General features: G+C 41.7%; 1 protein-coding gene across 1 annotated transcript in view; it reads right to left on the reverse strand.

Annotated features, from left to right (window-relative positions):
• ATG14 (autophagy related 14) overlaps positions 1 to 27,448 on the reverse strand; it is a 37,305-nt gene continuing 9,857 nt past the window's right edge. The window contains exons 2-10 of the mRNA XM_027554174.1: positions 25,206 to 25,268; positions 23,828 to 23,870; positions 21,523 to 21,604; positions 16,289 to 16,526; positions 13,257 to 13,486; positions 11,656 to 11,773; positions 10,120 to 10,210; positions 9,951 to 10,036; positions 1 to 2,988 (exon numbers count right to left, since the gene is read on the reverse strand). Of these exons, the coding sequence (XP_027409975.1) occupies positions 2,682 to 2,988; positions 9,951 to 10,036; positions 10,120 to 10,210; positions 11,656 to 11,773; positions 13,257 to 13,486; positions 16,289 to 16,526; positions 21,523 to 21,604; positions 23,828 to 23,870; positions 25,206 to 25,268 (1,258 nt within the window). The 3' untranslated portion in view covers positions 1 to 2,681. The remainder of the gene's footprint in view (positions 2,989 to 9,950; positions 10,037 to 10,119; positions 10,211 to 11,655; positions 11,774 to 13,256; positions 13,487 to 16,288; positions 16,527 to 21,522; positions 21,605 to 23,827; positions 23,871 to 25,205; positions 25,269 to 27,448) is intronic.

A 27,448-nucleotide genomic window follows, 5' to 3' on the forward strand; every position in this document is an offset into this window, starting at 1 on the left:
TATTTGCAAAGTACTGTTAAAAGATTTATTGCAATAATACAACAAAAGTTTAGAAAACATTTATTTGTATGACTCAAACTGGTTTGGAAGTCGCAGAGCAGTGGGGAATCCCTGCAATGTGACGCCTTGAGGAGATTCTTTTAACAGCATGCCACCAGACGTTCTTCCCCATATTATCAATGCACGACTCTTTACATGAATTCTGTCCACTTCCCGATGTTGACATTGTTCCCCCCCGAACTTACAGATGTGCAAAACTTTTCTTCGTTACACCCCATTCCAAAAACAGTCTTTAACAGACCATTTAAAGCAGCCTATGTGGTGCCTGTGAGTTTTTCTAGTATTACCTTGTTTCAACAAATCATTTTACTATGGAAAACATGACCAGGTTCTATGGCTTTTTTTTATTTGGGAAAAAAAAAAAAAAAATACCAGCTTCAATTCTTTAAAAAGCTGTTTACATATGGTTCTGGCACCTCCATGAGAGATTTTAATGAGCAGCAAAGAGAGTAGAAAAAACAAACAGTGGTTGAAATGTATATTTAAGAATATTTACAGGGTGGATCCAGTGCAAAATAATGAAAACCAAAATATCTCAGCAGTGTTAAGTCAGTATGTTGGTGTTCAAAACCATTAAAGGTTTGATCATTTAACCCTAAGTAAAGTGCCTCTATTTGATATTAACAACAACAAAACATACCCTATCAATCCCTACATTTCCCATATCCATGTAAGCTTTGTTGAATTACTCTAGTTTGTGATATCTTCTTCATAAGATTACTTGAGAAGAACCGTGACTGCTGTGCATTTTTTCAGCTAAAGTTGTTTTCTACCCCCAAGCCCCAAATCCCAGTGTTCCAAGACTAAGCTCTTTGAGGGTTTGAATGCCTAAACAACTCTCATCTCGTGGGATTTTAAGTGCATTTGGTATTTGTTCAAGTCTACCACAGCCACCCTCTATGAACTACTCCACAGACATGGATGGGGCGATGCAACCCAGCAATCATGAAGGCCAGTACTTAAAACCCATACTGGCTGTAATAAGAACCCACAAGGGGAAAAGCCTGTTTCCTCCCTCAGTGGAAAATTCATAAAGTCAGGGAACTCAGAATTCCTGGGTAGGAATAAACATTCTTCTCTGCAATTCTACCCCAAACTCTACCAAACACTAAGTATACCAAATAGCAAGAGCTATATATAGCACCTCAGATTTGGAGGCAAAGTGTCAACTGTAATAATTACAACGAGAAAAGAAGCTAGGGCGGGACAAACCTCCAAGTGATTTATGAGGTACTATCATGCCAGTCACACTAACAAGATATGGTGATAATGCCTGCTAGGAATTTTTCATAGGATTTCATTTGTAGTTGTTACATAGGATTTTTCTTTGTAGTTATTAAAAATAAAAAACTACTTACATATTTGTACATAATGCCTCTCCACGGTTTTCTTATGAGATTGTCACTAAGAGAAGGACAAGACACATTAGCTGAAAATGATCTCTTGGTGAGAGAAAATTCTTTCCATCAGAGCTTTCCCAGGATAGAGAAGAGCAGTATTAGCTATAATGATGTGCTCTGCCTTTGAGAGCAAAGGTAGTGTCCTTAGAGCAACAAAGACCTAGGAAACAAACGAGCAGGGTGGTTTTCCCTGGAGAAACCTGCTACTTACTGAAGCCCTTAGAAAGAAACTAGACAGCAGAAGAACGGCCCGAGGCCACGCCAGTGGCTTTTAACCTGTGTCCAGGCAGGCATTTGGCTTCCATAAGGGAACACCCTTAATGACTGACTTTTTACCCACAGAAAATAGTTCAATTTCAAAATGCACACGGAGTGGGTGGTAGGAATTCAGTCTAGGTAAGAATGAACTTAATTTCCCTCAAAACACAAGAAAACAGTTCTTAAATCTCTATGACAGTATTGCAGCCAGCATCTCTTCTCTTCGTGGATATGGGTCCTAAAGAAAAAAAGACCTTGGTTTCTTTGGCGTGTGGGGAGAAAGAAAACAGGAATGTCCGACGGGCCACAGTGGAGCAGCGCGAGCGAATCGTTTTTCAACTACCTCTCTCCTCCAAAAACAAAAACAAGACTAAAAACCCACCCTTTTAAAACGAAACAAACAGCCTTGACCTAAAAACCAAACGCGACCAAATTATAAAGAAACCACGTGTTTCAAATTGCCTGCCGATTCTCTGTACAAAAAACTAATGTCATAAAAACGAACTCATATTAAACAGTTTTCATCTTTCAAGTCCTAATCATGAAGAATCACTTCCTTGTGATTCAATCTCCGAAACAAAGTGTTTAGCAACAGTCTTAGCATCACAAGGGACCAACACGTCAGCCGTGTCTGAGGGGTCCACGGCCTGTCCCAGAGGGAGCTCCCTGCGCTTCTGCCTCAACAGAACTGACCAAACAGGGCCTTCCTCCACCAGCACTGGTCTGGGAGAAGGACCTGTGACCCCTCTGTTCTGTTAATTATCGTAAGCATGTCGGTCACCACTGCCCAGTTGACCAAGAGAAATGCTAGACTCCCTGCTTTAAAAAAAAAAAAAACAACAAACCCCAACAGCTTAACCTCTTTTTGTTCCAGGCACTATCTTAGCTAAACACGTAACGTTTACTGGAGAGTGGAAGAAGCTCTTTCTCCAGGCTGTAGTGGCGCCTCTTGGTCACTGCCTGTTAACGGTGTCCAGTGTAAGCTTTAAACCAGGAGGTGACTGAGGCTGCAGCTGACGAGATCATCCCACCAGCACTGCTGCTCGCGATGGGCGGGGATGCCTGGCTGCTCTGGCTCTGGGAGACTTCCACCGGCTGGGAAGGGATGTCACAGAACCGGGGACTTGGCAGGTTCTCCCAGTCCGTGCCCAGGTCAGTTTCCTCGTCACTTACGTGCTCATCTCCACTCTCATCTGATTCTCCAGCAACTCCGGGATCCACAAATTCCATGGACTCCTCCAGGTCAGCTCGCACTTCAAAGGGTCCTGATCTGTGGGCAGACAATGAGACAAGCGCCACTCTCGAGACAGAAGGCCTAATGGGACGTGGGGGACCAGAGCCATTGCTGCACATTCTGCTGGCCTAGAATTGAGTGTTTCTTTACCTAAATAAGGGGCTTCCCAGGTGGCTCAGCGGTAAGGACTGTGCCTGCAGACTTGGGTTCAATCCTGGATCAGGAAGATCCCCTGGAGTAGGAAATGGCAACCCACTCCAGTATTCTTGCTTGGAGAATTCCATGGACAGAGAAGTCTGGCAGGCTACAGTCCACGGCAGTCGCAAAGAGTTGGACATGACTGAGCACGCATCCAGTTACCTAAATAACGACGGCCATCCAAGTAGTGAATAAAACCACCACATGACACCTTCCCTCAACTCGACCTACTTGTGCAGACCCTGAATGGAAAAAGCCCATCCACTGAGACAAGGCGTGCATGTCCAACGTGTGAGTTCCTGTTTCAAACAACTGCTGTATCTACGCGTTCCAGTGAGAGAATTCTAACAGTCAGCTGAGGTATACGCTGGTGGGTTAGTGGAACAACAGAACTGTACAGGTGTTCTCTGCCTTATGTAAGCCCTCAGTTACTAAACTCCCAACACTCACAGGGGCTAAATGATAGAGCTGTATGCATGTTAACAACACTTCCTTGGATTTATGTCAACAGCAAGCTCTTGCACACATTTTAAGATATCATTACATAATTTTCTAGCGATACATTTATAGCACTGAACGAGATATAACTCTTCAGAATATATTCATCTGGAATAGTGTGTATTTCTGTACTATATTTCAAGAGAAAGCTATTTTTATTTCCCAAAGGTCCCCAATGACATCATCACCTCCAAATCAGGCCTCATCACCTGTGATGGCTCCTCAGCACCACTGTGGAACCCGTGTCAACAGGCTCCACACAGTCCCTGCCCCTTCTCCTTGGCCTCTTCCCAGCTGCCTCAGGGGAGCTGGGCTGCATTTCCTTCAGGTGGGCAGTCACCCTGCCCACTGCCCTTCTGGGGGAGTTCCCTGCAGCCACATACAGGATGGGACCAGTCATGCCAGCAGCCCTTTTCTGTCCCCTGTGGTCCCCAAGATAAGGATCAAGGCCTTGTTCACTGAGGAATTTCATTGATGGCGATTTAGGGGAAAATGACAGACAGACATTAGCAAAAGTAATGGAGACATGAGAAAAAAGAATTGTAGAGCCCGTCATTTTACTTTATGGTCCAAAATTCTTTGCGCCCTTCTGAATGCTAAAAGCCTAGCACTAGCCTCAGCGCACCTCATCAGACCTGGACCTTCTGACTCACTTTCTTCAGGGTCAGGCAATCTTCATTCTTTCAAGACAACCATGGTTCCCGGCTAGAACACAGCAACAGTAATAGCTAACGTTTCTGTTCAGGTCTGGGGGCTTTACAAGTATTAATTAAATTGGAAGAGGCACTGCAAGGCTCCCCTTTGGTCTGCGGTGAGCAATTTACTTTTCAAAGAGCCACTCAGACCAGGGGCTCCCAAGTTGACCAGGCCTCCATCCCCAGAAGCCCTCACTGTACAAGAGGTAAAGGGAAGAAGAACGGGGGAATGTCTCTCCCCAGCAGTCTTTCAACCTCCTAACCACTGCACCAGCCTCTTAACTCTCAGGATCTCTTTTCTGGTTCCTGAAAAGGTTCTCCTTACAGTCCAGTCTTGCCCCCCTTCTTTCTTTCTTTTCTTGGACACGTCTACCCCAAAGATGTTTTTTCAGATTCTTCTCCTCCCAGCTCCACTCACAAATACCCTCCACACTGCCAGAGCTCTCTGACTGAGGGCTGCTAAACTCTCACACTCATCTTCTCTGATGTCTGAGCCCACCAGTCTCAAAATACAAGCCAGCAGGAACTCTCCCCTTCCTCCCTCATTCTCCTGCCTGCTATAAGCAAATAAGACCCCCTTTCCACCCTCACTGCCACCCCCCCAGCTCTGGTCCTCTCTACACCCCACCCCACTTCCTGGTCAGGGTCCCATCTCCGCTCAACCTCCCTTCACCCACCTCACTTACTGAGAGCCACTAGCCCTGCTCCTCTCCTCATGGCAGCTGCCCACCAAGAACACAATTTAAGTGCCTCTGCCACTAAGAGGGACATAGCCTTAGTCCCTGTTTTCCTGAACACAAAAGTCTTGGATTCTGTTCTGTCCAGGGCCCTCAGCATCTACTGCCACGTTTCATCTCCCAGCGCCCCCCAGGACCCCTCACAGACCCTGGCCAGTTCTCCACAGCAGTCGCTTCCTCCCAGCCAGCCCAAGAGGCACAACCTGTTTTCTATTCCTTTCTGATGCTGCCAGATCTACTCTTGGGGTCCTTCTCGGCATGAGACTGCCATCATCCACGGGCCTTCTCTTTAAGGGTTTTCCCACGGAAACAGGCAGGAGCGATGCAAGGTGGGGAAAATGACACTTCCTCCAGGCAGAGCTCCCTGCTGGACGCCACCTGGACTCCAGTTTTCTGCTCAGAATTGCACAGAGCAGAGTCCAGCTGGCCTGAAGAAGGTGCCAAATTAAGTACTTCTAATGAAAAATAAGCCAGTAAGATGATTCCCAAAGTGACAAGTCAGAACAATTTTAGTTCCGACAAGTAACCTACATCTCTAAGAACCTGTAAGAGCAGACGACATTTCTCCACTCAATTGCTCTCCCACCACTTCTAGCTGAGAGATGATATGCCCAGCACACCCCAAGCCACACACACACCAACACAGAATTAACTAGCAGAATTAAGTCTTTTCACTTAATGTCTTTGGGAATAAAGATTATAAAATCATTCCTTTAATTTTCAGTTTAGCTGAATAACTGACATCCTTTTACTTAAGACTCTGAAGTTAAGAGTACTCATTTTTTATGATGCTGTAGGGAGTTAACTCTTTATAGATTAAGAAAACAATCTTTTAGCTTTTAGGAAGCCATCTTTTTGGGGTTTTAGGAAGTCTCTTTTGCAAAATATTTCAAAATTATTACCTGATAAAATATACAACCTCAAGAGTGAACTCTAAAGTAAGCTATAAACTTTGGATAAAAATGATGTGTTAAATATGGTACAGGCTGGATCAGATAGGAAAAAAACACAACAACAGATAACAAAATCCAGGGGGAAATTCTGATGAGGATAACTGCATGGTCTCAAAATGTCTCCTAAATGTCTGCTTATTAGTTCCAAGGAAGGAAAAATACGGGAAGTGTACAGAGGAGAAGCTGGAGAGCATCTTGACTAGGTGATCAAATGAACATCACCAGTGAGGGACAGATGGCCACAGTGGGCCTTGGATGTGACAGCCAGCAGAGATTCACCTAGAAGGCATTCCAGCCTGCAATGTACACCTGATCCATGTTTCAAGGAAACAGCAAACTCAGAATAAAAGCTCTATTTAAAAACAAACAAATGGTAATGTCATGAAAAACAAAGTAGACTGTGGTAACTGTTCCAGATTTAAAGGGTAAAGAGGTAACAGCAACTGAACAAAACATCCAACTCAAGACTCAGGGGCGGTGCTCTCAAGGACATTATCTAGTCCAGACAAAACGTGCATCTGGGCACTAGCGTACTGTATCAATTAGATTTGTTGATATTGATAACTCTACTGTGGTTAAAAGCAAGAAAATGGCCCTATTTTAAAGAAATACATATTGAAGTACTTAAGGGGTAACAGCCATGATGCATGTAACTTATCCTCATAGAGTTCAGGGAAAAAAAGTTTTTGTGTATGTATGTATTTATGAAGATAAGAGACACAGAGAAACGGCACAGATGATAAAGCAAACATGGTAAAATACAAACAAAGGTGAATCTGGGTACAGGGCCTAAGTACTTTTGTCCTATTTTTATTTTATTGCTATTTTTCTGTAAATTTATTTCAAAGAAGTTTATTTTGGGCTCAGGATGGGATCCTCAGTTCAGCTAGTCAACAACCTCTCTAAAGCCTTAATTCCAACTGCGGCAGGTGGGAAGGAGGCCCTGACTCGTGAAGCTTACTTCCCGCCCTCTGGCTCACAGACGCGCATGTGTACTCTTGGCAGACCGAGCCCTCAAGACGGAGGGCAGCCCAAAGAAAACGTCATACCCACCAAGGACATCTGCCCTAAAAGAAAGGTGTTCGTTTTCCAGCAACACTGGGTATCATCAAGCTTTTCCATTTTTGCCACACTTGTGACTGAAAACTACTGACAGAAAGCTATTTAGAATAGTAATTCTTTACTCTTGATTGAGGCGGAAGATTTTTTCATTTGAATATTACTTGCACTTCTGTGTAAAATTCCCACCTAAATCCGTTGTCTGTTTTTCCTCTAGGTCTGTCTGTCTTCTACTGATTTGAAAGATTTCTTTAGTCTAGATTTTAATCTGCTGCCTATTATAAAGGTTACAAAACACACCTGTTGCTTGTCTTTTCACTTTGTTTATGGTGTCTTTTACCAGAGACATTTAGTTTTGACACAGTAAAATGTGTACTCCTTTCCTTTATGGTTTTTGGGTCTTGTGGGTTGCTTGGGAATTCCCTCCCCACACTGTCTTTCCTCCTAGTTCCTTTATAGGTTGTTTTGTTTTTTAAAATAAAGTAATAAGGTCTTTTATATCATCTGGAATTTATTTTTACATATGGAATGCAGTATGATTCCAACTTTTCCCCCACAGAAATACCCACCTGGCCCACCACCATTGAGCTGCTATTGTTATCTGATTCAACATGCCACCCTATCATCTATGATGTTCCTACACACACACAAACACACACACACACACACACACACACGCGCGCGCGTGCGCGCGCGCCTGTTTCTGGACTCTCTGTTCTCTTCCTCTAAGTGCTCCACCTATCAGCATGCTGAGAGCAGGGAATAAAGGTTTTAATTACCTTCATACTATGTTTTAAAGGAGCCAAGCCCATCCCTTGTTCTTTTTTCAAAATTTCTTTTCAGATTGAGCTTCTAGCTGAGCTTTGGAAATCAACTTAAGTTACATGAAATATCTGTTGAAATTTCCAATCAGGTTTCCTTTGGGGCAGAAATGGCATTCTTACCATACTGAGCCTTCCCACCCTAGAAAATGCTAAGGGCCTTCACAGCCTCAGGCTTACTTTCATTCAGTCCAATACCTCATACAGTGCCTGGCAGACATTCGGGAAATATATGTTGAATCATTTTTTAAGTTTCATATTTTCTTTATATAGGTTTGCAAGTATTTGGTAAGGATTATTCTTAGATAATTTATATTTTTTGTTGCCACAACAGAAAGGACCTTTTATCCATTACATTTTCTGATTAGTTGCTGCTGGCATATAAGAAAGCAATTGCTCTTTGTACGGTGAACTTGTATCTAGCCACCGCTGAACAATGAATTCCAACAGTTTCTTAGTTCTCCTGGATAACCAGTTTGATAATCATACTATCTACATTGTCACCTTCTTCCCAATATAAACACATCTTCTTTGTAAAAATGTTTTGCCTTGGCCAGGCCTCCAGAGCAGTAACACAGCAGTCATAGTAGGCATTCTTGGCCTTTTCTGACTATAAAGGGAAGACTCTATTAAATATTTACCAAAGTAACATGTCAATAAGTATACTAGTTTTTGATGTAGTAAATATCCTTTATTAATAACCTATTTTAAAATTTTTAATAGTTTTCCTTTAATTATTAATGAGAACTGAATTTTATTCATTGCCTTTTTCTCACCTATCACGTCAGTCTTACACAGGTCAAGCAGTGGCCCACTGTCCATATATGTTGGCTCAATAAATATCAGCTGTTATTATCGAAGCTAAGTTCCTCATATGGAATCCTTTACAAACGATGTACAGAGAAGACAGCAGCGAACTCACAAAAATAGGCATCAACCACTAAAAACGGGATGGCTACCTTACAGGTTCCTGGGATTTGGGGTGAGGCAAATGACTTCCCTATAAAATGACGTAGAATTCTAGGTGTAGGTGCAGTTCTCTGGAGAGATTTCACAGCTTTCTCCAGAAGGCTCTATGTCCCAGAAAAGTTAAGCACTGTTTTAGGTGGGGGGAGAGTTGAGAAGACACACAAGACAAGGCTAAGAGCAGATGACCAAGATTTGGCTCGCTGCAGTTGGAGGGAGCCAGGCACCCTGGTCAGTGGAGGGGTCTCCCCTAGAGCCGTGGTTCCAGTATCGAAGAAAATGAATTATGGGGGAGGGAGTCCCAAAGAACTTTCCCACCTTTTATTTTCTTTTGCTCTCTTTCAAAAATTCAAATACATTAACCAAGTCATATCTGCAGAAATATACAGACCAACTCCTCAGAGCAAGGGAAAAAGATAAGCACCCAGAGAATGGGTGCATGGATGGTCCCAAAGATAAGTCTCATCTATCTTGTGCTTCTGTGGGCTTAGAGACTAGAAATATCCCACAGACCAGTCCTGATTGGTCATTTTGGTGAACTTACTCCTCTTTTTAGGATAGTGGGGTTTCAAACTAGTTCATTTCATAAACTTTCTAATACCCTTTATCTCCAGCAAATGGCAGCCAGATGGACTCAGCGACAAAAAGGAAACAGGGAAGGATTATCATGATGGGAAAGAATGAACAGGCACAACAGAAAATGCGTAAGAATCGGGGGAGACACGAGGCCGAGCTAAGGAAGAAACAGATGTGGATTCAAAGAATCAGCCTCTGGTCTTCAGAGACAGAACAAGAAGTCCCCACTCCAGGAACACGTGGCTTCTATTCTGCTGTAGGTGTTACAAATGGTTGCCATTTATTTCCCCTAAGAAAAGATTATGTAAGGACCACAAGGGATCAGACCCGACTAACCCTTGTTTCCTTCTGTACAGGACTGTGTTATCTTTGTCCCATCTACAGAGTTTGGGGCTAGGGATCAGGCCCCTGCACCCTGCTCACAGGTATAGCAACTCTACTTACAAGTCATCACAGTAACACCACTTAGAGAAAAGCAACAAACACCCTTCTTACCTGCCTAAGTGTTCAGAGTTCGGACTGACCAGGTACATTAGATTCCTGAGTGTATGCAGTGGCTGTAATTGATCTAAATTTACATGCTAGAAAAAGCGGAAAAAAAAAAGATTAATATTTTCAACCATGTAACAAATTAAAATTGAGCTCACAGCGTATTTTTCCATACCTGGGAAAAGCACAGGTAAAGAATATTTGCATTCAGTTTCTTCACTGCTCGAGTAAATTTCTGTCTGCTGAGGTTTTCTCCACAAAATTCACTGCAAAACAAATGGACAATCTGTAAAGTCGTGATTCCTGAAGAAATTCTGTTAAAATGTTCATTTTAAAGAGTATGCTTTACACTACAGTTAGCACAAGACACACCCCAAGTCCTTTGCCTCATAATAAACTGCACTTATCAGAAACTTTCTAGGAATGAGCTGCTGCTCTCCCAGAGAGCAACTTCACTGCATCCAGAAATTACACATGCATGTACCCTGTGACCAAGCAGCCCCTACTTCTGAAAACTTACTCTGCACAAGTATCTGCACACTAATGAAACAACGAATGGACAGGATTATTCTCTGAGGTATGAGCAGGGGAGACAGCGGATTGGTAAGATTTTGGCACATTTGTACAAAGGAAAACTTTCAACTATCCACATCAGGCGGAGTGACTGCTAAAGCCAACAGTGGCTCTACAAGGTCCCCACGGGATCCGCAGACTTGGGTCCCCACTGCCTCATTCTCTCTCTCTCCCCAGGCTCTGCACCTGCCCTTCTCGCCCTTCTTGCCCAGGGATTCCCATGGCCTGCTCCCAGCCTCCTCCAGGCTCCCACAGGATCCATACCCACCCTCTTGGATGTGGTAAATAAACCCTTCCTTGCCCCACGTTCCCGCTCTTTCGCCTGCTCTAATGTTCTCCCCAACCCTCATGACCAACTGACACGACGTTCATTTACTACGTGTCTCCCTGTTCAAATTAAGTACCGAATGGGCAGAGATTATATTCTCATCACCAGTGTACCCCTGCAGTGCCTGGAACAGTGCCGAGCACACAGCAGGTGCTCAAAAAAATCTTCGTAAATAAAAACAAATTTAAAAAGCAAGGCGTAAACACCTTAGTTTAGCACAATACCTTTTGTGTTTAAAGGGAGGTGGTGGTGGTGGTGGTGGTAATAACATACATTAACATTTACTTGAAATGCAAGGATAACTGCTGGGAGGTAGGAAGATCTTAGTAGGAACTGGGTGGACTATAAACCTTTACAATTAAATAAAAAAGTGTTACAATTTACTCAGTTCTTACACAGAAGCATGTCCTCTGCATATCCTGGTCTTCCCTTAAACTACCTTTTCCTATGAGAGAATTCTGTGGTCTTTTCAAACATGTCACGTGCAATTGTAAGATAATGACACAAATTTGCACGTTGGGCTTATCAAGTATTTCATGGTCAGATCTTTTCTCTCAAGAAAATCCTTCGATTCTTTTTTTTCCTTTCCTGGCCATACATGAGGCATGTGGGATCTGATCAGGGATCTGACCCATGCCCCCTGCAGTGGAAGTGCACAATCTTAACCACTGGACCACCTGGAAAGTCCCAATAATACTTAAATTCTTGTCCTTCCCAAACTCCTCTCCCATTATTTAATTAGAATAAAGAATACAACAGGAACATGAGAGAGCCATGATAAAGATGACATCACTGCTTTCAGTTACTTGCCTGTTGCACAGCTTTTTGGGAAGATTTATGTCGAGTATATGAGACAAAATGTTGACCAGCTGAGTCGCGTAGCACAATGCAGCGCTGATCGTGTAAGCAGGGTTATTATGCTCCATGTCTAAAAAGTAGATAAACAACAGCCATTCACAAAAAACTTCAATTTCAACAAAAACATTAAAGAACCTAGATTTCTGGGATGTGTGGTTTTATCAATACATTACTGGCAGCTAAGCTTTACTCTTTACTAATAAAAAGTCCATGGCCAGATATTAATATTTCATTATTTATAATTTTTGATGAGTGGAATATAACTTAAGCAAATGGGTCTAAGCAGACCCAGCATAAATGAAATTGAAATCTGAACTGCTTGGATAACACATTATTTATGCAATTAATGACCAACTTAAAAGTCACCTCCTCAGAGAAGCCTCCCCTGACTACCCTACAGAGAAATAGTTCCTTCCTCTGTAGCCCCACCCCATGAAGTCGCTGGTTCTGCCTACAGCCCACACTCAGTTGTAATGCCTTTGACCATTAGTTGCTTCCTTTCCTGTCCACAGAGAGGTAAAGGGCTGGTCAGGGATCTAACCCATGCCTTGGTGACATCGCCTTGTATCACCAGCAGCGTGCATAACAGAAAGCACTCATTAAATACTGGCTGGATAACTAAATGCATCATCTTTCTCCACCAAAGAGAAGCTACTGGCATTTTAAAGGGTTTTTCTACTGGGGTATTTCAATCTCCACTTAGGACTGGTAAAAAAAAAAAAAAGTTATTTACAAAGTTAGAAGCTATAAAAATGGGACCCAACAGGCTAAATACACTTCTTTAAATAGTGAGATCTTTTTATATAAGTTACTACTACTACTACTACTACTACTACTACTAAGTCACTTCAGTTGTGTCCGACTCTGTGTGACCCCATAGACAGCAGTTCACCAGGCTCCCCCGTCCCTGGGATTCTCCAGGCAAGAACACTGGAGTGGGTTGCCATTTCCTTCTCCAATGCATGAAAGTGAAGTCGCTCAGTCGTGTCCAACCCTTAGCGACCCCATGGACTGCAGCCTACCAGGCTCCTCCACCCATGGATTTTCCAGGCAAGAGTAGTGGAGTGGGGTGCCATTGCCTTCTCCGATGTAAGTAACATTTGACCCCAAAAGGTGAAATATATAAAAAAATACCGGAAAAAAAAAATGTTTTCAGTCCATTCATCAATTAACAAAATGTGGCATAGCCACACAAAGGAGTATTATTCAGTCATAAAAGGAATGAAATGTATATGCCACAATGTAGATGAACTTTGAAAACCATACACTACGTGAAAAAAGCCTGACACAAAAGGCCACATGTTGTATGATCCCATTTCTATGAAACAAACAGAAAGCATCCATAGAGACAGAAAGCAGGAGTGACTGATTCGAGCCCCAGAGTTTTTGTCTGGGATGAAAAATGTGCTTTTGATCTTGACAAAGGTGATGGCTGCACAACACTGTGAATGTACTAGTCCCGCTCACTGACTCTCTAACTGTTCATTTTGTTACATCAGTTTCACCTCAATTAAAAATTTATAAAAGTTTTCGAACACTATCTTGCTTCTCACCAGGCCCCTGCGTGGTTTTCTTCTCTTCCACCCAGTTGTAGTAGGCCGAGTAGTCCCCGTTGTTGGGAAGGCTGATCCAAGGCCCCGTGATGCTAATGCTGGTATCCCCATTGTGATCATCACAGACCCATCGCCCCGAGAGGTAAGTCGTCCTCCGCGCTTCCGCGAGTTTGCTCACGGTGCTGGAGGTCATGGCGCTGTCACTCTCTGAAGACACGTCAGCAGGATCTCTAAAAGCCGAAGATCACACGGATGTAAAGGCACTGGGTTTTAAACTGTGCAGTTACTTGGCAGGTACACGGAACACTGGCATGATGCATGAAAGGACAGGGATTTAACTGGAAAATACAGAGATCAGCAAGTCCTTCCAGAGGTGAAGGACAAAGCAGCCATGGCAGAGCAGCTCACAGAATGTGGGCACGATGGCACCATGAACAAGGCCGTCAAGTGTTAGGTTCTCAAACTATGTGATTTCAAGACCCCCTCATGTGCTTAAAAAATTCTGAGGGCTCTAAAGAGCTTTTGTGTATGATGTTAGATCTAGTAATACTTACTGTATTAAAAATCTCAGAAATTTTTAAATTATTAACTCACTCAAAAATAATAAACCCCTTTACATATAAGTAGCATGTTTTTAAGAATGAAAAGCTATATTTTTCAAAACAAGAAAATTCACGAAGAGTGACATTATTTGCTGACTAGCTGAGCTGCAAAGCACAGCATAGCACTGATGATGACTTTTGAAAATCTCTTTAAAACCCAAGTCTTTCTTCTGTTCTTTCAAGGGGAGAAAGTGTCCCACGGAAAAAAAAAAACTAGTTTCACCAGCAACTCACTCAAGGGCCTTTCCTTCAGCCCCTGGAAGCTTTCAGCATGCAGCAAACATGCTTTCTACAGACTTCCCACCACACTGCACAGCAGTCGAAGGATGGGCATGCAGCGGTCAAGACTTAATTAAAATAAAGTGAATAATTTCTACTGCTTCATCAATAGTGTTCTTGATGTGTAACTGGCTGGTCTTTTGCACTGCAAAGCAATCCAATGACTATTACCACAGTTTGGTGTCACTGCCTTGAAAGCTGTCAAGGCAACAGAGGTTTTCCCACCACGGCATTTGAGCCACCAGTACAAATGTCAACAGAGTGAAAAGGGAAAATACAGTGTTAGTATTATTATGAAAATAGTTTTGACTGCACAGATGCCCTGAAAAGGCCTCAGTGACCCAGAGAGGTTCACAGACTACACTTGAGCGCTGCTGGCCTAGAGTGTGGCAGTGGAATGAGAAGGCCCGGCAGGTACCGTGCAGGTGGTGAGAGGACACAGGGTGTCTGGGGAGCAGAGAGGTCAGCGTAGGTGCGTGCAGGAGGCCCAAGGGAAGTGCCAGAAAATGGTGCTGAAAGAGGTGGGAGATGCCCAGACGAGGCAGGGCCTGCTGTGCTGCTCTGGGTCTAGAATGCATCCCCGGGGCCACCGGCTCTCAATTCCTCTTCCTCTGCACCAGATGCACGTAAACCCACTCCTCCTGGCAGCCCTGCGCAGGGCAGGACAGCACAGGACTCCGTGGCCACTTCTAAGCTGGCCCTCTCCTTCCTCCACTCAAGGAAGATTGAGAAGAAATGTGAAGGAACAAGGTAGCTTATCATAGGGATAACTTCAACACTACTAGCAAAAAAAAAAAAAAAAAAAACGAATGATATACAGCAATTTACACTAACATAAAAGATTTAAACAGCATAAGTACGGAAGAGAAAGTTTTTCTCTTTGAGTCTTAGTATCCTAAAATCTGGAACAGTATCCTAGTCTTGTTGACCATGTGTTCTAACACGGGTATTTTGGCTCATACGTAATTAAAAAAATCTAGACTGTAATTTGGCATAATGCTGCTGTTTGTCAGCTTTTTTCCCCTCAAAGGCCTGGCCAGCTATCTTTACGCCAATTTTCGGAAAAATCCGACTTTTCCCCACTGATTCAAACTACCACCTCAGGGTCTATGTCTGAGCCCTAAATTCTTCTCTATTTTGAATCTGCCTTTTTATCTCTGTATTTGCTAACCATCACTAGTGAAAAATGAGTGGTTAAGTGTCAGAGTAGGCTGTCAAGTCAGAAGCACAATCAGACCTTCGGGCTTTGCGGAAGCTCCCTCTGGCAACAGGTGAAAGGCCAGACTGAAGTGGAGGCAGTGAATTTTAAGTCCTGGGGAGCAAGACTCCAGCGCCAGGAAAAGGTGCCAGAAAGTGGAGACAACTGGAAGAGAAGGAAACCCCTCAAGGGCAAGAGCCCGATGGTTCATCAGAAAACAAACGGAACTCCTCAGTGGAAGTTTCCACATCTGTGTGATCAGCAGCATCATCTGGGGAAGTTTAAGAAACAAAGCATTCCAAGATGGACAGGAAGGCTGGAGCCCAGTCCTCTGGGACCTGTTTTCTCCTGAAGTTCCTGAGTGACTCTGATGTTCAGCCGCTGGGAATCCCCATCCTGTTTGTCCCACTGGCTCCTGAGGGTGTCTGAGCACTATGGCCTGAGACTCAACCTAGCTGATCCCGAGCTAGACGGGAGGGTTACCAGGAAAAGGTGGAGTCAGCATGTCTCGCCCACCAAGTAAGAGACCCAGGGGCTTTTTCTTCCATCTTAGCTCATGATTTCTCTGTGAAGTAGGCGTTTATTATCCCCATCTCACAGACAAGGAAATAAGACTTGAAGACGCAAAAACTTGCCTAACAGCGTGTGACTAATGAGCAGCCTGACTGGCCCTGCAGCCACATCAGACGGTTCCAGATGAAGCGTGTGAGCCCGGCCCTCCTCCGGAAGCTCTGAGTCCATAAGCCTGGGCTTCACCTCTCCCAGGGCACCGCCCTCCCCTGGCTGCCTCCCCAACTTCGTGCAGTGTTTGCTGTTTGCTGAAGCAGATAAGACTTAAGCTTCATCACCAGGGAAACCCAGAATGAGGCTCAATAAACGTGCTGACGTGCTTGAAAGACACTTGATCTTTGGAAATTGGGTTTCCCTAGAGTTGAAGGACTCGCTTACTGTACCTCGCACCAGTCTTTACTTCCTCGATGGGAAAAATGACAGACGTGAGCTCTAATATGTGAGACCGCCGAAGATCTGCCAGACGCTCGTAATGACTTCTTAAGTCCGTGTTTTTTTTCTCTACCAGGTCACCAAGTTTGCGATTATGCCTCTGGATCTTCTCCTTCTTTTCCTGGTGCCGTTGTGCTCGACTATAAAGTTTCTGATTCTTTTCCTTGGTTTTCAGGAGGCCTTCGGCATCTAAAATAAACAAGTCACACCCAACAATAAGCTCTGGAAACAGTTCCTGGCTACTGCATACTACCACTCCCCCACCACGGCTCCAAAGCATTATAAGTGTCTTCCTGAATTATGTCTAAATTGAGAGCAAAACCTCAACATTAATGAGATGATGTTCACCAAGTATGGAGACCAAGAGTTTAGTTCAAGGAGGTATTACACACAGAGCAAAGGGGACCACCACTAAAATGATTCTGAGTCTCCATTTGTAATCAACATTAGTAAGCATCACTCAAGACTATCAAGTTCGGCAAGCTGGGTTGTGTTTGAAGTTTAGCACACAAAGCACCTGACTTTTTTTTTTTTTTCCTCATGTGGGCCTGCAGTGCCAGACTGCGCACCTTACTTTCTTAAAGTAAACACTGAAGAATAGGCATATTGGGCAGACAAAATATCTAAGTTTGAAAAACTCACTGGAGACCTGATTTTCCTTAGGAAACTACTGAGTGTGCCTTGGGCTCCATTCAGAGAACCCGAGGGCAACCTCACGGCCGGTGGTCACGCAACAAAGAAACAGACCACCACTCTGAAAAGTCACAGTGGGGAGCAGCACCCCCAGCACGGTGGGAGTACCCACCATACACTAGCATTTTAACCACTGCAAGGGCCACCAGAGCCTGGCCACACAACTGAGAAATCAGACACTCATCCTGCCCAATATGTGTCCTTTTCATGAAGGTCCTAGGGCTTCCCAGGTGACACAGTGGTAAAAGTATCCCTGCCAATGCAGGAGATGCAGGAGACGCAGGTTCGATCCCAAGGTTGGGAAGATCCCCTGGAGGAGGAAATGTCAACCCACTACAGTATTCTTGTCTGGAGAATCCCATGGACAGAAGGGCCTGGCAGGCTACAGTCCATGGGGTCACAAAGAGTCAGACAAGACTGAGGACACATGAAAATGAACCTAGGTTATTTCACTGCAGGCATAAAGTTTCTTTTATACACACACACACACATATTTTTTTTCTTCTCTGATTCATCTCTTCACCATTCCTGATCAATATGAATGTCCCGAAGTTTAAGTCTATGGTCTTTTCACACACTTTCCAGTAAGTTCAATCATTTTCATGATCTCTACTGAGTTCTTTACAAGTACTCAAATATATCTATCAATATCTAGCCATGGCCTGAGCCGTATGGTGATTAGATTTTTTAAATGACATTTTCCAATGTAATACAGGACCCCTTGAAGGTGACAGGAAATCATCACAGACACCCAACCTGCACTAGTGCACTCAGGTTAAGTCACTCTTCTCTCTACGTCATCTTCCCTGTCTGTAATCTACTCTTGCTATTTTGCCAAATAACAGATCAACTCAACTCTGAAATTCCAAATGCAATCATAACATGTTAAATCAAAAGATTCTGGAGAAATATTCATCAGGAGCTACAGTTTAATTGGTATTTTAACAATAAGATTCTGTTTTTTTAAAAAACACACACAACAGGCTATTTCTTGAGTAGCAAACTCTTAATCTAATCTATAAACTTGAGCTTCTGGAATCCATTAACTGCCTTGAAATTGTTTGCAAAATTTTCTGAGTCTAGTGTAGATGGTGGCAAACAGCTTATGAACCTGGCAGGTCATCAGAGTAGAGCTACTACTCAAAGTGTGAACTGTGGATCTGGCCCAAACCTTTACCAAACAAAACAAGTACAGAATTAGAGAGCAAATTTAGAAAAAAAACATATTTTGACATGGCCATGTGATATCACCCTGGCATCCAAATGTGCAATCACTTTTCTAGTAACTAATTTTATTGTATTTTACAGAAGTATTGATGTTGGTTTATGACACATTAGAAATGAAAGACAAAAAAAATGGTCTTTTACTATAGACAGGTTATGAACCATTGACCCCAGTCCCCATGAATGAGATTTTCATTTTGTAAGTTCAAGGCAGGGCCCAGATTCTCTCTAGATTTTAAAAATGGTTATCAGGTAACACCAATCATCTGCTAGGGATGGAAATCACAGCTATAGAGTCCACTAGTGGAGAACCATATCCCTTGTTAATATTTTCCATGGTTGTTGCTTTCAGTATTTTGGGGCTTTGTTGTTGTTCAGTCACTAAGTTGTGTCCAATTCTTTTCCACCCTATGACCTGCAGCATGCCAGGCTCCTCGGTCCTCCACTATCTCCTGGAGTTTGTTTAAATTCATGTCCATCAAATCAGTGATGCTACCTAACCATCTCATCCTCTGCTGCTTCCTTATCCTTTTTCCTTCAATCTTTCCCAGCATTAGGGTCTTTTCCAATGAGCCAGCTCTTTGCATCGAGTGGGCAAAGTATTGGAGTTTCAGCTTCAGCATCAGTCCTTCTAATGAATATTCAGGGTTGATTTCCTTTAGGATTAACTGGTTTGATCTCCTTGCAGTCCAAGAGACTCTCAAGAGTCTTTCTTCTCCAGCACCACAATTTGAAAGCATCAATTCTTTGGTGCTCAGCTTTCTTTATGACCCAACTCTCACATCTGTATATTACTACTGGGAAACCCATAGCTTTGACCAGATGGACCTTTAGCAACAAAGTGATATCTCTGCTCTTTAATATGCTGTCTAGGTTTGTCATAGCCTTTCTTCCAAGAAGCAAGCATCTTCTAATTTCATGGCTGCAAACACCATCTGCAGTGATTTTGGAGCCAAAAAAAATTAAGCCTGACACCGTTCTACTTTTTCCTTATCTATTTGCCATGAAGTGATGGGACCAGATGCCACGATGTTAGTTTTTTGAATGTTGAGTCTTAAGCCAGCTTTTTCACTTTCCTCTTTCACCCTCATCAAGAGGCTCTTTAGTTTCTCTTCACTTTCTGCCATAAGGGTGGTATCATCTGCAAAGGCAATGGCACCCCACTCCAGTACTCTTGCTTGGAAAATCCCATGGACGGAGGAGCCTGGTAGGCTGCAATCCATGGGGTCACTAAGAATCGGACACAAACTGAGTGACTTCACTTTCACTTTTCACTTTCATGCATTGGAGAAGGAAATGGCAGCCCATTCCAGTGTTCTTGCCTGGAGAATCCCAGGGACGGGGGAGCCTGGTGGGCTGCCGTCTATGGGGTCGCACAGAGTCGGACACGACTGAAGTGACTTAGCATAGCATAGCATCTGCATATCTGAGATTGTTAGTATTTTTCCTGGCAATCTTGATTCCAGCTTGTGATTCATCCAGCCTGGCATTTAGCATGATATACTCTGCATAGAACTTAAATAAGCAGAGTGACAATATATAGCCTTGTCATATTCATACCACAATTCTGAATCAGTCAGTTGTTCCACGTCCAGTTCTAACTGTTGCTTCTTGTCCCGCATACAAGTTTCTCAGGAGACAGACAAGGTGGTCTGGTATTCCCATCTCTTTAAGAATTTCCCACCGTTTGTTGTGATCCACACAGTCAAAGGTTTAACATAGTCAACGAAGGAGAAGTAGATGTTTTTCCATAGACAGAGGAGCCTGGCGAGCTACAGTCCACGGGGTTACAAAGAGACAACTTAGTGACTAAACTAAAAGGATACTTGGGATAGGAACCTATTAAAAGGAGCTGATCAAAGTTTTAATCTTATTCATCAGAGAAACGCACAAACTCAGTCAATTCAGCAATTTCAGGAGGTTCACAGAGGCCTGGTGGCAAACTCCTACTGTGAACATCCAGGGAGGAGGGGAAAGTGGGTGAACCCATGGTAAGTAATGAGTTCCCTACACTGCTGCTGACCCAGAGCCTTTGGAGGGTGCAAGCCAAACTCGGCACAGGAGGCGCGGGCTGTAGTTCTGAGACCTCTTCACCAGGCTGCCCTGTTTCTGTAGCTTATTAATCCTGTGAAACTCCACACAAGCACTTTAATAGGACAAGTTTTCAAAGGCAGCTTTTATACTACTGCCTACCACTATAAAATACTTGCTTCTGAAAGCAATGAGCAGACAAGAAAGGGACTTACAAAGGTATGACAGCAATCCATTTTAAACTTTAAACAATCATCTTCAGAAATACATGAACTACTTACTTCTTTTTCTTTTTTCTAAAATTTATCTTTGGCTTTGCCACATGACATGTGGGATCTTAGTGCCCTGACCAGGGACTGAACCCCCACCCCTACACTGGAAGCTCAGTGTCTAAACCACTGGACCACTAGGGATGTCCCAGCATGCACTATGTCTAAGGACACAGGATTTCTAAGAGGATGCTCTTAAAATCTGGCAACTACCTGTGATAAAATATGAAGTACACAAACATAATACAAAATTAATACAAATTAAAATATGTATAAGACTCACTGATGGAGAAAAAGTCATTATTTGCTTCTGGTGTGAACTAATAATTATACTTGATTACCAAGACTGACTCTGAGCTTCCTATCGGCTAAGGGAAATGGGACACATACAGTGCTCAACTTTTTAAGCTAAGTAGTTTATAAATGGCACCCACTCCAGTACTCTTGCCTGGAGAATCCCATGGGCAGAGGAGCCTGGTGGGCTGCAGTCCATGGGGTTGTTAAGAGTCGAACACGGCTGAGCGACTTCACTTTTACTCTTCACTTTCATGCATTGGAGAAGGAAATGGCACCCCACTCCAGTACTCTTGCCTAGAGAATCCCAGGGATAGGGGAGCCTGGTGGGCTGCCATCTATGGGATCGCACAAAGTCGGACACGACTGAAGCGACTTAGCAGCAGCAGCAGTTTATAAGGGTTATTACATTTGCACATGTGCTTATGTATACATGCACACATTTGTAAATATACATAACACAGACACATGTTTTATATACATATATTTGAAATATATATATATGTAAATTCCTTATACAAATGTTTTACAAAGAGTAAAAGGCAACCAGTTAACTTTTCCAGGTTGCTACTGCCTCTACCACCCCTCCCCTTTACTTTCCCTGGTTGATCAATCCCATGAAGTTACACATGAGTTCTTTATCAGGGCTGGAGAAAGGTGGGAAAATTACTTACTCTTCTTCATCTCTTCATTTCCTTTACATATAGTTTGTTTCAGCTGTTCAATCCTCATCTTGCAGGACATTATTTTCCATCTCTTAAAAAAGGTATGAAACAAATATCACAAATATTGGTCTCTTACAATTAATATGATTATCTACTAGGGACACTACTTATCCTGAGGTGTATCTTAGAAAATGCAATGAACAAAAGTCCAGTATAATTATATTTATTACAGCTTTTGTAACTAGTGGTTTAGGACAGAAGCTGCTAGGCAATTAAGAGAGAATGAGAAATAGTTCTTTTCTGTGTTAGTAAGTACAGAGAAAAAGGTTGACACGTATTATCTTAACCTGTCCTATCCAATACAGAGCTACTGCATGTGGGTCCTATGTGGCTATCTGAAAGTCAATGAGATTACACAAAATTTAAAAAGAAAATCTGGTTTTTACTCCCACTACCCAAATGTCAGGTGGTACATGTCAACACCACCTATGGCTAATGCCTACCATACTGGGCAGTGTAGACAGAACATTTGTATCATCAGAGAGTTCTGTGGATGCACTGCTCTAAATTCTCAGTGCTGGTTACTGAGGAGACTATCAGCTGTACTATCTCACTGATACAATAAGCAAATATTACTTACAGAGTAATAAAATACTGCAACAGAGCAGAATTCCTTTTTTTTTTTTTTAAGTGTACAACTCATGTAAGATTTCTGGAAAAGCCCTGAAAAAATTTTATGAAACATGAAACTGCCTTTTTCCATTACCAAGATTTAGGTACGGCTTCCCCAAAGAGAATAAAGGATAAGTAAAAATCTGACATACTAGTTGGTTTTTAGAAAGTACGATTTATCTATTCTATGATGTCTCCATAAACGGGGACATCCGGAAGCTTACAACAACATTCAAATGTTTATAATGTTTAACACTTGTCTAAGCAGTGTGATGGTACAAGATACAGAATACATTACAGGACTGTTCAGTGGGGAAAATGCTCCCCTCTCCAAAGCAGTGTGAGAGACATCTGAGAACAGATTCACAGGAACCGCGATCAATTTAGGAATAAACTGGCAATGAGATGCTTTCACTTTTAAAAGATATTAGTCTTTAAAAACCAAGATTTTAAGTTTTTGATAGAAAAAGTAGAAAACTTAGATAGAAACTTAGAAAAACTGGGATGAGATTCTTTATAGTCTTTTATAACTTTTTTCCATACAACATAATTTAATAATAGAACATTTAGAACATAAGCAAAATTCACTTATATCACATCTCTAAGTATTTAAAAATTATGAATGATGCTTATGATAAAAAAGCAGGCATCACAAAAGAGAAGAACGAGACTGTTAGCCTGACTCCTTCCCACTATTCAGGGGTAACTGTGTATCTTTTCAGACTTTGAAGAGCATATATATTTAAAACACATACACAAATGGAATCATACTTTACCAGAGCCTACTATTTGAGTTTTTTTTTTCATTAAAAAAATATACCTTGGATATCATTCCATACCAGTGCATACAGACTGACCACATACTTTTTAACAGCTACGCAGTATCATAATTAGCTCATTCTGTTTGATGAATATTTAATTATATATTAATTTTACTAAGAACAATGCAGACAATCAGAATCTTTACCCGTAAATCTCTATATTCATGTGCACTTTCTTAGGAGGAAAACTGCTGGATGTATTTATACCACATATGCATTACGAAAGCAACAAACTACCACCAAGCTGTCCCTCAAATATGCCAATATGCACTTCCACCAACAGTGAATAAAAGTGTAATCAATCAAACTCCTTATTTTCATATGTTATAATCATTTTGTCCCAGTTTATATTCATTTTGCCAGGGTCTTCAACAGACATAATTTTTAAACATTTATGTAGTGTATCAAATGTTTTACTTTATGGATTATAAAGGTCTGCTCACCTTCAGATTATATAAACACTCTCCCATATTTTCTTTTAATATTTTAGCTTATTTTTCAATTAACCCATCTAGAAAATGTATGTTCATGAGTAATTTTTTTTTAAAAAGAGCATCTAACTGTTCTTGTATATTTCTGTCAGCATCAGACCTCATAATTATTCATTATTATGAGGTGGTTCCATAATTAACTGCCAATACCCTGTTTTTGGTATCTAAGTGAAATATGTGAGAAGCCTGCACTAGAAATACATTCACAGAGAACTACCAAAAAATGATCACAAATAAATTTAAGTTCAAAATCATTTTTTAAGTTCTGCCAATTTAAAAACATCTAACCTCAAGTTTAAAGAATATTATTTAAATACGTCTTATTCTTACCAATTGATCTGTCATCCATTTTCCTTCCATAGCTTTTAATACTCTGTTTGGAGAAGAGATAAAGGAAATAAGCTCTTAAAATAATAAAATTGGTAAAGCTCAAAAATGCAAAATCAACAACTTTTTAAAATAAGGTCTTAGAAAACTCTGGATATACCAAAGTGGGGTATAAGTATTTAAAAATGTTTTCCAAATCCCCTGCTTTCTGCAATTCTTTCCTCACCTGCTTCCTTCTGCACTTTTAGTATGGCACTTTTGTATTTGTGTAAATGCAAGAAACTTCCATAACAGCCATCGCCTTTGCTCTCCATCATAATCAATAATTTCCATCAGTCGTAAGTAATAATAACGAGACCCTGATGTTGGAAAAGATTGAAGGCAAAAGGAGAAGGGGGTGACAGAGGATGAAATGGTCGGGTGGCATCACCGACTCAATGCACATGAGTCTGAGCAAACTCTGGGAGATAATTAGGGCAGAGAAGCCTGGTGAGCTGCAGTCTATGGGGTCACAAACAGTTGAACACAACGTAGCAATCCAACAACAACATAAGATAATTCATGATCCAAAATGCTATCATCAGTTCCCCCACTTTAAAATGGCACAAGTCAGTGTAGGCTAAAATTTGTGCTATAGAATGAAGAGTTCTATAGGAAAAAAGTTAAGTTTCTATGTTAGAGGAAGTCAGAGAAATGACCAAGTAAAATAAATCCAAGCAGGTTTCTCTAATGCAGGGCATCTCTGGAGTTCATCTGCTCATAAATGTATTAATCACGTCTGGGGTCTGGATGGAGAACAGTGACTGGACCAATTTGGGACAAAAGGTTCTACAGGATAATTTCCAAATCCAGAGGATGAGAGATTTGTCAGGGGTGCTTGTTAATACTCAGATTTCTGGGCCTCCCCTCAGACCTACTGAATCAGAATATCTGAGGATAGACTCCGAGAATCTACATTTTTAACCAGAACACCAAGTTAATTTAATCTTATGTAGATGATCTAGAGACCACACTTTGCAAAACCCTCATACAGAAGAACAAAGACAAAGAGAAGCAATAACGTCCCACACGAGCCACCACCACCAGTGCAATACGCTTTCTCTACTGGACCCATTTACAGGGTCACTCTCTGATTCACCCATTCAGTCACTGTACCTGCTGTTAACCAGGCACCATGTTTGAGCCCACTGTTTTCCAGAAACCCGATTTTTCCAAAATCTCGTATTTTGGTTTCTCCCAGACACAGTGCTCTTCACATGTTGAGATCTGTATCCTAAATTCAATAAATTAGCAACGCACATATCTGCGTACCACAGCATTGAAATAAACCATGTGGTGACCAGATAACCCCCACAAATTAGAAAGCAAAATGAAAACTCACTCTTTTTGAAATTCTTCTTGCTTGCTCTTAAGCTGGCTTAACCTTTCCTTCTTGTCTATAAACCTGTAAGAAAAAAATGCAGTATTTTATTTAAATGTTCATTTTTTTTCCAGTCAAATGAGATTATGTAAATTCCTGAGAGCCAATCATTTCTGCAGACTCATCCAGAAATGTCACTGTCCAAACATATTTTCTCGATGGGATGCATGCGGCTGCCTACCATTTTACTTAAAACTAGGTTACTTAAAACTAGGTTCATATTCTCAGCTTTAAAACTCTTTCATGGATTTATAAATATATGTCTATAGGTTTCTTCATGCCTAGGTTAAATTATATTCCAAAACAGGCAAATCAGAGCACTAAAGTGAGTTTGAATCCAAGGAAACTGAGGCCCCCATTATAAATAATCATCATTATTAAACTTAACTGAACCCTGCTCTCATCTATAAATTGGTGCCTCAGTTCAGTTCAGTCGCTCAGTCGTCTCCAACTCTGCGACCCCATGGACTGCAGCACGTCAGGCCTCCCTGTCCATCACTAACTCCTGCAGTTTGCTCAAACTCATGTTCACTGAGTCCATGATGCCATCCAACCATCTTATCCTCTGTCATTCCCTTGTCCTCCCACCTTCAATCTTTCCCAGCATCAGGGTCTTTTCACATGAGTCAGTTCTTCATATCAGGTGGCCAGACTACTGGAGTTTCAGCTTCAGCATCAGTCCTTCCAATGAATATTTAGGGATGATTTCCTTTAGGATTGACTGGTTGGATCTCCCTGCTGTTCAAGGGATTCTCAAGAGTCTTCTCCAACACCATAGTTCAAAAGCCATCAATTCTTTGGTGCTCAGTTTTTTTTATAGTCCAACTCTCACATTCATACATGACTACTGGAAAAACCAGAGCTTCGACTAGATGGACCTTTGTTGGCAAAGTAATGTCCAATTTTTTCTCACTAAATTTATTGCTAGGCATTATGGCTAGCAAGTCACTATTATTAATAAAGTTAAAAGGAAAGAATATCACATCACAGATCATTTTTTATATTTGTCAGTGTTCTACCCTTATTTTTATTTTCTTCCTGCTACGTTATTAGGGATTTAGTTTGCTTTTTTTTATTTTTTGGAGTGTAAGGTAAAAATTTCAATCATCAAAATTTAAGCCTCTCCTTAAGTTACAAATTTCCACCAGAGTATTGCTTAAGCTAAACCCTTAACATTTTTGAACTGCTGTATTTTATCATTTAGTTTGAAATTTCTAATTTTCTGTAAAATTCCCTCTGATCAAGAATCTATTCATAAGTGTATCACTCAACTTCCAGATATACCAGCTTTTTAGGTAACTTACTGTTATTTTTCTACTTTAACTCTGACGTGGTCCCAGAATACATGAGATTTCAATCTTGTAATTTGAGACTGTCTTACGGCCTTGCATATGATGTGCTCGCCTCGGTGAAAGTTCCATGTGCACTTGAAAGAATGTATATTTTATAGTTCCTGGGTACAGAGTTCTATAAGCATTAACCAGCTGAAGGTGGCAAGCAGTGATAGTCAAATCTTCTAGATCTGTGCTGTTCAACACAGCAGCCATCAGGCATATGTGGCTACTGAGTACCTAACATGTGACCATAATGGCCCTAAAAGTCTCTTCCTTAAAATAATAGTAAAATAATCTCTTCCTCAAAATAAGAAAAATTTTTAAAAAATGCATGAGTAATAACATGCAACAGACTGGTTCAAATTGGGAAAGCAGTACATCAAAGCTGTATATAGTCACCCTGCTTATTTAACCTATGTGCAGAGTACATCATGCGAAATGCCAGACTGGATGAAGCACAAGCTGAAATCAAGGTTGGTGGGAGAAATATCAATAACCTCAGATATGCAGATGACACCACCCTTATGTTAGAAAATGAAGAAGAATTAAAGATCAAAGTGAAAGAGGAGTGAAAAAGTTGGCTTAAAACTCAACATTCAAAAAACTAAGATCATGGCATCTGGTCCCATCACTTCATGGCAAATAGATGGGGAAACAATGAAAACAGTGACAGACTATCTTTTTGGGGGGCTCCAAAATCACTGCAGACGGTGACTGCAGTCATGAAATTAAAAGACGCTTGCTCCTTGGATGGAAAGCTATTACCAACCTGGACAGCATATTAAAAAGCAGAGAGATTATTACTATGCCGACAAAGGTCCATCTAGTCAAAGCTATGGTTTCTCTAGTAGTCATGTACGGATGTGAGAA

Source organism: Bos indicus x Bos taurus, chromosome 10 (genome assembly GCF_003369695.1).
Source record: "Bos indicus x Bos taurus breed Angus x Brahman F1 hybrid chromosome 10, Bos_hybrid_MaternalHap_v2.0, whole genome shotgun sequence".
NCBI classification, from domain to species: Eukaryota; Metazoa; Chordata; class Mammalia; order Artiodactyla; family Bovidae; genus Bos; species Bos indicus x Bos taurus.